Source organism: Physella acuta, unplaced genomic scaffold (genome assembly GCF_028476545.2).
Source record: "Physella acuta isolate Inbredline_101_S28 unplaced genomic scaffold, ASM2847654v3 ptg000214l, whole genome shotgun sequence".
Taxonomy (NCBI): Eukaryota; Metazoa; Mollusca; class Gastropoda; family Physidae; genus Physella; species Physella acuta.
In genome coordinates this window covers 252,984-266,786 of record NW_026731733.1, presented here as the reverse complement: position 1 = coordinate 266,786, position 13,803 = coordinate 252,984, and the positions used below count along the sequence as shown (strand labels likewise).

General features: G+C 35.0%; 1 protein-coding gene across 1 annotated transcript; it reads right to left on the bottom strand.

Annotated features, from left to right (window-relative positions):
- Window positions 1–875: 875 nt before the first annotated feature.
- Window positions 876–8,126, bottom strand: LOC131937604 (uncharacterized). The gene is made up of 9 exons (XM_059295158.1): window positions 8,075–8,126; window positions 5,744–5,893; window positions 4,272–4,436; window positions 3,326–3,538; window positions 2,693–2,902; window positions 2,029–2,247; window positions 1,630–1,734; window positions 1,212–1,274; window positions 876–883 (listed from the first exon to the last, which is right to left on the bottom strand). Exons 1-9 carry the CDS (start codon window positions 8,124–8,126, stop codon window positions 876–878), a joined length of 1,185 nt encoding a protein of 394 aa, XP_059151141.1.
- Between the last annotated feature and the right edge of the window lie 5,677 nt (window positions 8,127–13,803).

Genomic DNA, 13,803 nt, shown 5'->3' with positions numbered 1-13,803 from the left:
ACAAAGCCCATTTATTGGATCACATTGTTTGTTTCTACAATTGTCTGGGCATTGCAGTGAACAGTTGTATCCAAACCATCCAGTGTTACATGCTGTTGACAGAAATATTACAATATAATCAATGATTTAATTGCAATTTTAAAAATTTCTAAACAATTTAATAGGTTGAACACTTGCAAACTTACTTTTATTGCAGAAATCTCCTTTATAACCAGGGACACAACTGAAACAGGATCCGTTTGTGACATTGCATAATGAAAGTGTGCAATTCTCAGAACATTTGAAATCACATGTGTCTCCATATGTTCCTGGACCACATTCTTGGAAAACAGTGTTATATTAAATAAAATTATTAGTTTTAATACTAAATTTTATAAATACATTAAAAACAATTTGTAATACTGATTTTCCAGTGAGATTGCATTTGCAACTTTGCTGGGTGTTTTGTACGTTTTGTTTTGGATGTTTTGTTTTTTTGGTGTTTGGTTTGATGTTTTGTTTGTTTGACATGTGTGTTTGGTGGCAGAACGGATGTTACAAAGCTTTTCGATTGCCGTGGGGGATGAGGAGCGTTGTCTGTTGTTCAGAAACCAGGATTCATATACTATGCTTAATAATAAATGTGTTTAATGTTAGTTATGACATTTAAAAAATAAATTACCTTTTATTATTGATTCTTCTGACAGTTGTACAGAACGATTTTCTGTTTGGGATGATATTAATATTCGAGTTGCGATATCTTGACCTGAGATTTTGTTGTCTTCTAAACGTTTCTGTTCATCTTTCGTTTCATATATCTGTATGTTTACTGGGTCTACAAGTGCTGCGTTTTTAGAAGTATAAACACATGTCGGTATTTTTGGAGTCCACATAGTTTAATGGCCTGGTAAATAAAGTCTGATATACATTATAATGCCATGTTTTTGTAATATATACTTTGACTGTGATACCTTAAAAGAAATTCTTAATAATAGACAACATTTTAATGTATCATTTAAATGTATCAGGACATTTTTTTGGCAATTCTCTCTATACATCGATAGACTGCATTCTTGCAAAATAAAAATAAGAAATTTAGTTTTTTGCTTCCTGAATTGATTAACCAAGATCCATTATTATTTTATATTTTTCAAAATTATTTGATAGGCAAGGAAAACGGATACCTTAAATCGGTTAAATTAAGCTATTGAAATGCATTAAAAATTTGTCACCTGATGATAATGTAGTGGTGCCAGTTATTCCAGTCGATCCAGAAAATATAAGGCCTTTTCTTTCTTTTTGACGTGAAATGCAAAATAATTATAAAACAACAAAACCCCAAAATTTTATGTTTATTTTTTTTATTTAAAATATGTGACACCTAAATTGTAAAGAATGGAAACATGTTAATATACATCTGAAAACGTTAATTTCTGTGCTTATGGATGGCATAGGTATGTTTTAAAATTATTTTTCATCAATGATGCGTAGAAACAGCACTTTACATAAAATAAGAATAAGCAAATAAACGGTTAAAATAATTAAGTTATTAACTTTTACATTTTGCTTATCCACATATAAATTCTATTCTTCTATTTGTATAAACTGTACAGTTGTCACAAAAACAAAAAGCATTAGTTTTGCACTCACCATATGGACACAATCCAGTGACAGAAAAGCAAGTTTCAGTTGTGTCAACACAGTTACATTTTAAATTACATTCTTTCCCATAAAATCCAGGTTGGCAAGCAGATTCTTCAATGAAATTTTTTAACTTTTTTATGAGGTAAATAATTTTGTTTTGTATCAAACATTTTATAATTCTAAAAAAAAATTACTTTGTTTTACTCTTATTTTTAACAGCCCCTGTTACTGTTTACTTTTAATATTTCTGCTTTGTTTAATTTCACAACTATCTCGGAATAAAATATAGGCCGATGTATTAGGCATAATTAGAACCATAATTTTCTTTACTTGTGAATATATCTTATTTAAATTAAATCGTATTTATAGTTATTGAGCACCAGACGAATTATATGCCAAACTCACCACCATAGACCTGTAACTCACACAAAGAGAGGAACAACCCAGAGCTGTGATCTGTAGCTGTAATGGAGACCATGGAGATTTGCTTCCGGTTTTTTGTTGCTAGAACTGTGTACATGTTTTGTGGATAAGGCAATCCGTCAGTATAATCGATATCAACCTCATCGCCTTCAGTAACGCTCTTAAGATGGAATCCTTTAAGTCTTTGCTGGCAACAATCAGCTTCAGGAGAATAATCATAAAGTAAAAAAATGACATCGTTAATATGTTTGGATAAATTTCTTGCACTGAACTGAAAAATAAACGATAAGCATTTCAAAGTCATTTAAATTGAAAATAACGATCTTCAAGCAAGTAAAAAAATACACTGAAATAAAATAAAATAAAACGTTCAGGTATATTAAGCAAAAGGCTAACCACACTATAATTTCAAATGCATAATTCTGAGAAATACGTCATCTCTACTTCATCTGTTTTATGTATGATGATTTCTTAAAAATGTACTTTAAATATCCTTAAATAATATCTCCTTATTAATTTACAAAAAAAACCAAATAATATAAGATTTCATTTTAACAGCTATTTTTTTTACTGAAATTCTAATTTTAAGTTATAATATAACCATGAAGACACCATAGTGTACTATTTATAAAACGGTTTTACATACCTCTGTTATGTATAACGAATCTGTTTATAACAACAGGTAAGGAAAACCAGATTTCTAGCGTTGGTTCTGTGTCCCCCTCCAATGTATGGAAACACGATCCATGATGGTAGTTACTGTCCATATTACCGTCAACGGCATGTTCAGGTTTGGACTTCACGTCATCAAGGTTGCTGGACAGATGGGCTTGCTGTTTTTGGGCAACATTTCTACCTAACATTTAAAAATTAATTACAAGATTTGTATCGAAAATGTTAAGTATGTCCCCAAAATAATAAAAGAAAAGATAACGTTTAAGATTGGGGATAAAAATCAAGGGAGGCAAAAAAGTTTTTTTTTATGTGTTTAAAATACAAACTTTAAATTTAATTTTTTTTTGTTTTTTTTTTCTAAGACAAATCCGATATGGCGATAATTAATATACAATTTGTCTGGTTTGAGAATCAAAACTAATTTGATTGAAAGAGAAGAAAACTATTCTAATAAGTTAATAAGTGATCTGCTGATACAAAATATTCCAGTGTTTTAAAAAGTCTGTTGATTGCGGTTCGTCTAATGATTAGTTCTAGATAAACACAATATCTAGATATCTCGATATCTTGATCTGCATTGTAGAGGTAATGAACCAGGCCTTACCTCCACTGATGTGAAGAGAACACAAATGTCTGATGAGATCTCCAGCTACCATCACCTCGTGAACGCTGACGTTAACATCACAAACCACATCAAAAGTACCGTTTCCATCTGAATACAATTTTTGGTCCTTGCAGGGAATGTAGTCGTGATTGAGCAAGACTGTTTCGTCTCCCAGCAGGGGTTTGAACATGACGGTCAACTCACCAAGTTGGTCTGGTGTCGCAATTCAATAAAGAATAATGCACTTATTACATAATAATTAAAGTATTAACTTACATCCCATTTCTGTAATACTTTCTATGACTTTTCAATAGGTACCCACTTGTATATCATACAACGTTACGGCAAACCATGTTACTCTCTTCTCCGCATAAAAATATAACTTAGACTATAAAAAATGTTTTTCAAGCTTTTTTTTTAGATTTTATGTTACATACACAAGTGAAACAGTGATGAAGTCTGTTAAAAGTTCAATTTTTGATATGTGAGTAATTATTTTAAACCATAATTATAATGGTACCCATTAATACGTTTTAAAGTGTACCTTAGAGTCAGACAATATTTTATTAAATCTTTAATGGCATCATATTCTATAGCCTAACGTCCTATAATATATTTGATTTATTTGATATGTACTCGAAACTTATTAATTAAAAAACCCGTTGTTTTAAATGCGAAATTAAGACGAAAATATAATTTCGTTTGAAGCTTTGTTTGATAAAAGTCAAAAGTTTGACGCCATACTCTTTAGAACCTACGCCTGGTTATACCTCGTTATAAAAGTCTGAACACGCCGAAAAGGAATGTGACGTCAAGAATAGACAACACCACTTTATCTTATTTATTGAGATGGTGCTTTTAAATAATCTCTCTGAATTGCTCATTTTGTTTAATAAAAAAAAATCAAATAACAAAACGCAAAATAATTTGTAACTTCAAAACCTACTTTCTTTTTCCACTTTAAACCTTAGCCAAGTGAAAGCATAATTTTTGTTCCACTTGAGAAAAATTGTTGTCAGGTTACTGGCGCATGTCGCATCGTCGCCGTCCATAACGACATCTGCATTTATCATTGGTGCTGTTATAAGTTTACCCAGAACCGCCATATCCTCTGAAAAATACGTGAAAACGCGGGATAATAATGCAACTCTTATTCATAGATAATTCGTAAAGTTAACATATACATATGGACATACCATATATATAATAAATGGCAAAGTAGGCTACGTATGTATGTAACTCGTAAAGAGAATAACTAAAGATATACCGAACACAGAACAATCCTGGAGGAGTGACATGAGAAAAGGGAAACGAAAATAAACATGTGTTTCTTTTTTTATGCATATTTCCAGAGAGGCCTTGCCTATTTTTTTAATTATATACAAGCCTTATATGTATTCTATAAAAATAAGTAGCAAGAAAATCGCACACAAAAACTGTTCTAGCATGTATACGGTTTACGTTTTTTCTTCATTCAAATTAAACACAAACAAGATAATTATAGATATACATTCAGAGATCCGAAACATAAATCAAGTAGACAGCCTTATATATCTCGTATGTGTCTCAGTGTATCGGGGAGAAATATTCGAGACATCAAAGATAGAATCCACGTAGCCCGACAGGCACTTGCCAAATATTAGAACAGTTTGGGAGTAATACAACCTCTACTAAAAAACTAAAATATGAATGTTTAACTCCAACATGAAAGTAGTCCTGCTTTATGAATAGGAGACATGGAGAAAACAGACACATCAACAACAAAAAATTCCAGATTTTATAAACAGGCTATATTTAAAAAATGGCAAGACTTGGTAGAAAACAGGAAACTATGGGAAATGTGTGGACATTATATAGTACAAGGCAAAACTAGCGAGGAAATGGCGATGGATTGGGCACTCTCTTATGAAAGATGCTGGCAATAGAGCCATACAGGTCTTGGGATGAAACCTCCAGGGCAGGCGACACACATTTGAAGCAGAAATGATCGGAATGAATTTAGAACAGCTAAAAAAGTGGCTGGTGATTGTGGACAGCGGACACTTTTAACAAAGGCTCTATGCTTCACAAGGAATGAAACGAATTTTTTTTTCTAACCCCTTTTCTTCAAAATCTTTAATTTACTCTTACAATCAATCACATAAAATGTAACTTAGAGATTCAGATTTATCTGCATAACAGCGTTTACTGAGGTGGGGCTATGGGTGGGAAGGAAGGCAAGGATAAACGACATTGCAGCAACTCGGCAATAAGTTACCTATGCCTACTTTTAGGTACTTTGCTCTGGACAATGAAACAGTGGCAATGGTTTGTTAAATTCCCGAAAACTATTGACATTTCGTGTGAGGAAATCTACATCGTTGAATACAAAATAATTTAGTGAAATAATGCCTTATAATACGTAAAATAGCCACTTACCGTGTTGGCAGGCCTGACCAAACCATCCCTGCTCACACCTGGCCCCACCCACACACTCCCCAGAAGCGTCACACTGGTTGTTGACACAGTGACACATGTACTGACATTTGGGACCAAACCATCCTGTGTCACAGGTGTCAGTTGCTGAAACTGACAAATGTCAAATTCTCGTTAAGATTATTTAAACGTACGTTCAAAGAGTAATACAAATTTTAGAGATAAATGAAGCAGCATCGTAAATTTTTATTCGTAAAGTTTTACAGCGTATTCTGAAGATATGGTAGAAAGGTTGAGTGGATTACTGTTTACCCAAAAACTGCCGAGAGCACAGAAATAAGTGAACTCTACTTCAATTGCCCCGTAGACCGTCAGGTTTGAAAGGGAACTTTACTTTTACATATCTGTAGGACAGTCATGAGTCAACCCAGCCCTGAGTGGGCCCCTGAATCAAGATAAAGTAAGGGCGGCTGGGCATTGGGGGTCCTTATGTAAGGACTAGATTTTTATAACACATGCTATTAGAACAGACCTAATATGACTTTGTGATAAGCGTTTTGTGGTAGACAGAAGATAATAAAAAACAAAGAATATCTCAAACCGCCCTACGTGTAGCAATTATGAATTGTTACAAGACTATGAAACAGATCACGTTAACTAGCCTAACAAAAGCTCAATTAGGCTAGCGATGCTGCATTCAAATCTAATACAAAAACATGTTTAGGTTGGATGTGTTTAAAATTGTTTAATAAAAACAAAATATATTACATACAGGAGCATAATATTCAATTACAACTTCCATTACTTGAGGAGTAAAAATCCAGAATAAACTGGTTACATCCCCTGGTATTACAAACTCAGTGCCTTCAAAACCGTGGTTGATTATAATTTATCTTTAAAAAGGCATACCTGGCATGACTATACAAAACTTTGATTCAGATACAAATTGAAAACATCTTTCCTATTTTATAAATAGCTCTACTTTCATGAGCATGTTAGAGTTATAGTGCTGCTTGTGTGGGTACAATGGAAGGCGCAGGATTATACTTTTCTATATCACTTTGTATTATGCTTTTATGTGTAATCAGTCCACTTAACACTTTCAGATCTGACAAAGTAGGCTAGCCTGATGTAATTTACTCACTGGTCGTTTTTTTTTTATAATCGCAGTCAAATAAAAACATTTTTTTTTAAATTTTAGTGATATCTCACAAAAAATAAACATTGTCTGACATAAAGATGGCGGCTACATTTTTCACTGTTGAGCTTGTGCTTTTATCCGACTAAGGGACAACCGGATATTTTCTAATTTTCAAGGGGCGGGGGATTTCATACTTTGTGTAAACATTTCGGCGCAGATAGCGATGACAGCCGATCTTAGCAATACAGAAAGCTGTGGCAGTTTTTAAAAATTCCCTGGGGAACAATTCATATGTTTGTTACCTTTGTTTGGTAAATAAAGTAGCGTGTCAATTAAACAGCCGAACGATCATTTAATTTACATGAACAGAAGTGTGTCGGAAAATAAAATTTACTATGTATTTTGCCCTGTCGTCCTCCTCTTAATCCATCCTTGGATGACAGCTGGTATTTATACTTAAGTGTGCGCACGTTTTATATATTTTGAAAAAAAGAAAGCTTGTGATTCAAACATTAATTAAAACATTGTTTATTTTTTAGTCAAAACTAAAAGTTTCGTTGTGAAGTGAAATTTACAATTATTTGTAAAAGAAAATGTTCGTGCTTTTGAAAAATCTGGGGACCCTAGCTGCTGCCCTGTCAACCCTTCATTCCTCCCCTTTAATTTAATGAAATATGTTTTAATTAATTTTTTAAATAGTAATTATGTTAGAAGCATCATATATGTATTTTCAAGAGAAATTTATAAATATATGATTTTTTGTTAATGTCACGCCTGGTTTGAGGATTCGTAAATAATGGAGGCGTAAATGAACCAGCAAAGATCTAGGGCCACTTAACTTAAAAGGAACTGACGCCAGAGGCGTAGCGAGGGTGGGGGGCGGGGGGACATATGTCTCCGGGCGCCGACCTTAGGGGGCGCCAAAATAAGTCGGAAAAATAAATTGAAAGGTTGAGGGGGGTGCAAATTGAAATCTTGAGGGTGGGGGGGGGGGGGGGGGTGCAAATCGAAAGTTTGAAGAGGGGTGGGGTGCAAATCGAAATCTTCAGGGGGGGTGCAAATCGAAAAGTTTGTCCCCGGGCGCGGGGAAGGGTCACTACGCCTCTGACTGACGCCGTTTTAAAACATCGCGAGATAGTGAGTTAGATTAAGAATACAATATTGTGTAAGTGCTTTAAATAAGTGTAACCTACTTGACAAGGGTAGCAGCATAAGTAGAATGTGAATAGCTTGTGCCACACCCATCTCTTAGCCCGGCCTTAACATCAGAACAACATCTGCCAGTTATCTGTAGAGAAAATACAGATTTGATCTTACTTCATAGACAATAATTTTACAATATTGTTTGTTGCGTTTGTTAAACTTGTTTACAGAACATAATTTAAGAATTAGAAGTATATGTCTGTCAAATTATTTTATAGAAAAAATCATTTATAAGATGAAATGTCTGTTCAATATTTTCCTACGCAAAATATATTTTGTTGTTATAGTACACATTTATTTTATTTCATTACAACTACGTGCCGTGCACGTGTAAACAGCGAATGGCATTGGATAAGGGAAAGTAAATTAGGAATTGAAGGGGAGGGAGGAGGGGGGTATGTAAGGAAATAGCTAATTAGTGAAAGACTGGCACGTGGGGAGAGGGTCAGAAAAAACAGCTGCCTGGCAGTTTCAGTTTCGTGTGTTAAGTAGGACATCTGGTCTGTAGTGAAGTATTTGTAGCAGCAATGGTGTTACTTGGTCGGATGTCGTCTGGTGCGGCTCTTGGTGATGTCATCCCAGACCCAGGAAACAAAGTGTATATAAATATATATATATATATATATATATATATATATATATATATATATATGTGTGTGTGTGTGTGTGTGTGTGTGTGTGTGTCTGCCATCGTAGGCCTATGATTGTAATATATGCAACACACGCGTACATATAGGCCTATGCGTATAAGCTTTTATCACTGCACACTCAATAGTAACGATCTTTATCTATAGTCTGTTTATAATACACTTGGATGTAGCATCGTAATACAACAAAATTCTATTTTAGCCGAATAATAACTTTTATACAAATTAAACTTACAATATTTTCTTTAAATGTGCACTGAAGGCTATACAAAGTTAGATGTTTTAACTTTAAAATTAAAAAAATACGTAGACCTATTTATAATTATACGTGCAAATAAGAAAAAAAAATAGTTACTTAGATGTTAAGTGTTAAGATATTCCATGCACAAGTTCTGAAGTTTAAATGCAAAACTCACAAACTTATCAGGATGTATAAATTTTATATTGATAATATTCTTCCTGGTCGATTCACCAGTAACTTCCCTTTGATTTAAACAACATCGCGTTTATTAATATCCGTGTGACTAATTTAGAAAACGTGTGTAAATGCGAGTTTAAAAACCCAGACTTACACACGTTGAAGGAACAACGTCACTCGCACGACATTTTCACACTTCTGTTGACGGAAATCAATAAACACAAATGTAATAGAAGATGCAGATAGCAAGGTGTTAGCAAGATATGGAAACGAAAATTCACAAACCAGCCTGACTTAATTAACCTTGTTAAAAATTTTGCCTCGTCTTCGCATCCCACTTGATAACCCTCAACCCTAGCAAATTACTAAATGCACGTGGTGTCAAAAATCTTAACTGTAAGAACACTTGAGTTATTTTTTCGCTGTTTTAACAATAGATGTGACTGTACGCAAATACATCCAGGAAGTCTAGTATTTCTAATCGTAAAGTATTTCCGATATGAGTTATTTTTGGGCACACACTATGAAGTTTACATTGTTTATTTTCTACATTGTCTCCCATTTCATTTATGTCGAAATTTATGACTTTTCGGAATCTTTAACACCCCCCCCCCCCTCCCCCACTTGTAACATTATAAACAACCAATTAGTCGCCTTTTTCTTTAACTTTATGAAACATTTGAAACTCTGACGATAATATAGGAGTCTCATAAGGCGATAATATAGGAGTCTCATAAGGCGAGTAGCTTGCTGCTTGTTTGATAAAACGGAGCTAAGTGGCGTCTTGGGGTGTGAGAATGGGTTTGGCTCCCCACGATGTACATCATGTAAAATGGCGTCTTGGGGTGTGAGAATGGGTGTGGCACTCCAAGATGTATTTTTTTTCTTTCTCTCTCACTGATGCGTTTGTAAGATTTAAAACATGGCAATGCGAACTGAGTTGCCAATTAAGCTGTTACCCAACCAGACTTCGGCCTACCGAGAAACGTGAACAGCAGGCTGTAGATTGTGTAGGAATGTGTCAGATGTATTTGTCCATCAGCACGTTTGTCTGGGGAGAATTAAGTAGGAGACTGGACGTGCCTTAGGGTCCAGGATCTGAAGGGCACTTTAATTCTGGTTTAGTACAATAGAGATGATATTTTTCTACCAATCTTAGTAAGTTTGTCAATTGTTTGTTTAACTTATCTCTATTCGTATTGTACCAAATACTACGTTAATATGTATGAATTTTCTAAACAATTCTAACGTGTGCCATACCTGAAATCAATACAAAGCCTAGATAAAACCAGTATAAAAATAAAAAAAAATAATTGACCTACCTTCTTCAGAATCCAGACAAGCGAATTCTAAAGTATTTAAGTTTTATTATGTAAACTTAACAACGTCTAGTCGACATCTGGATGGCTATTGAGATCAGCTAGAACTGCTGACCTTCACCACAGCTAGAACTGTAGGCCTTCACCACAGCTAGAACTGCTGACCTTCACCACAGCTAGAACTGTAGACCTTCACCACAGCTAGAACTACCTTCACCACAGCTAGAACTGTAGACCTTCACCACAGCTAGAACTGTAGACCTTCACCACAGCTAGAACTGTAGACCTTCACAACAGCTAGAACTGAAGACCTTCACCACAGCTAGAACTGTAGACCTTCACCACAGCTAGAATATTAGACCTTCACCACAGCTAGAACTGTAGACCTTCACCACAGCTAGAATATTAGACCTTCACCACAGCTAGAACTGTAGACCTTCACCACAGCTAGAATATTAGACCTTCACCACAGCTAGAACTGTAGACCTTCACCACAGCTAGAACTACAGACCTTCATCACAGCTAGAACTGTAGACCTTCACCACAGCTAGAACTGTAGACCTTCACAACAGCTAGAACTGTAGACCTTCACCACAGCTAGAACTACAGACCTTCACCACAGCTAGAACTGTAGGCCTTCACCACAGCTAGAACTGTAGACCTTCACCACAGCTAGAACTGTAGACCTTCACCACAGCTAGAACTGTAGACCTTCACCACAGCTAGAACTGTAGACCTTCACCACAGCTAGAACTGCAGACCTTCACCACAGCTAGAACTGTAGACCTTCACCACAGCTAGAACTGTAGACCTTCACCACAGCTAGAACTGTAGACCTTCACCACAGCTAGAACTGTAGACCTTCACCACAGCTAGAACTGCAGACCTTCACCACAGCTAGAACTGCAGACCTTCACCACAGCTAGAACTGTAGACCTTCACCACAGCTAGAACTGAAGACCTTCACCACAACCTTCACCACAGCTAGAATATTAGACCTTCACCACAGCTAAAACTGTAGACCTTCACCACAGCTAGAACTAAAGACCTTCACCACGAATCAACTGGCTTGTGTCTCAGCTAGCAAACGTTAACACGAGCCGATATAAAGCGCGAGTTAAAAGTTGGCGTTCCTCGAAATACAATGTAAAAAATTTATATCGCTTTATCAACAACGAAGCGATGTGTAGATCTCGAAATAAAACAAGCTTTAGCGTGTTGCCGTCTGTGTGCTGAGATTGTAGCACACGTTCACAGCCATAGGCGATATACACAGCATATTGTTGTATGGACAACCCAATTTGACGGAAGTGTGCCACACATAGTGTTACCAGCCAAGGGGCAGTAATCAGAAGGTCATTTGATTGAGGGCCCTAGAACTGTCGTTATTTTGCGAGTGTGAACGATTCTAACAAGTATTTTTCCATGTCGTATGACCTCTGGGAGAACCGGGTTGTGGAGTTTTGACTTTCACGACGGCAATACACACAGGCTTTGAGCGATGATGTCGCAATGTGCTAACTAAGTCGCAGTCTGTGAAATATTTTACCTAATGAAGGTTTGGTCATTATTTTTACTTTCTCGTATATACGAAGTATAGAGAAAGTATTGTAATCGTGCACAAAAATCACTTGAAATTTTAACAATTTTCACCGTATTACACCTCAGTCCTTCATCACATCCGAAGTATAGAGGACTTATTTTAATCGGGCAAAAATTATCAATCCAGATTTATCAAAATTAAGAGGTTTTATGCGTAATCCAGTCTGAAAAACTGGGCTTTGCAATTCTGTCCGTATGTCTGTGTGTCTGTGTGTGTGTCTGTGTGTAAACACGATAACTTGAGTACTGTTACAGCTAGGTTGATGAAATTTCATATATAAGTATTTTATCAAAATCGTAGATCCGTATCAACTTTTGAGCGATTTCCGATAACCGGAAGTGGTACTCTTTTTACTTTGAATTTTTCAAAAGCCTATAACTTGAGTACTATTTCAGATAGATAAATGAAATTTCACATGTGAGTAAAAGATCTAATTCTCTACCTTCTGTTAAGTTCTGAGTAATTTCCGTTGACCGGAAGTAGTAATTTAAGCTACTTCCGATTTCTCAAAAAACTAATGTAAATTTTTAAAGTACTAATAATATTGCGCACTATTATGCACTTTTTTATTTGGCGTTCAATTGATGTGCAATTTTTTTGTCTATGAGATTTTATTCTATTTTTTAAAACTTTAAGTATTTAAAATGGATTAAAAATCATGTCTATAGCCCGGGTTCCTATTCCCTGTTGTTTTATAGAAGAATATTCGAGAAAGTTTAGGGGAGATCACTCCCGGTTTATTGTACTATCGATGCACGTTGCCGACTAGATATTTTGGGAATATAATAATGTTATATGTATGTTAATTATAGTCGTATAATTCTTGTAGGTAGTAATTTGTCAAACTGGCGTAAATAGAAGTTACTCTATCGAGTATTGTATTATCAAGATGATGAGGCTGCTAGCTTTGGTAAACCTCAGCACACGTTGTATTTTAAAGACAAGTCTTAGTGTGTTTCCTAAGAGTCATCGTACAATTAGTCATCGTCACGCCTACACCATCGTGTACTGAGTCTACCCTACAGCAGGCAATGTCTACATCAACCTGTCTAACGCTAACGCAGGCTACGCTTGGCTGCTTTGAATAGATCAAGTCACGCAACATTTGTTTCTGTCTCTCACGGTCAGCCCCATACAGTAGTACACCTGTACGGGTGACCGTCACTGAGGCAGTGTTAATGTGGCAAAACATTCCGTCCGGCCAGTTGTAGTTCCATGTAATAACCCTCCCCAACCCATCTATTACAATAATCCCCCCCCCCCCCCTCGCCAACACTCCCCAACTAATCTATTGCCACGTAGCTGAAAACATAGAAATAACCTAAGAGGAAATGTATCTAAGTTGTTGATGGTGTTTATTCTGAGAATTTAAGTCAACCTTGTTTTCAATAACTATAAGCCACTATGTTCCACACTAAACTAAGTACAAAGTAGCTATAAATAAATATTTTACTCATTGACTTCAAGCTCTACTTAACTGAGTACATGGTATCTAAAATAGACTATATATATATATATATATATATATATATATATATATATATATATATATATATATATATATATATATATATATTTATATATATATATATATATTTATCTATATATATATTATATATATACGTATATTATAATATATATATATATATATATATATATATATATATATATATATATATATATATATATATATATATACACATACATACATACATATGCATTTAAACTTAAT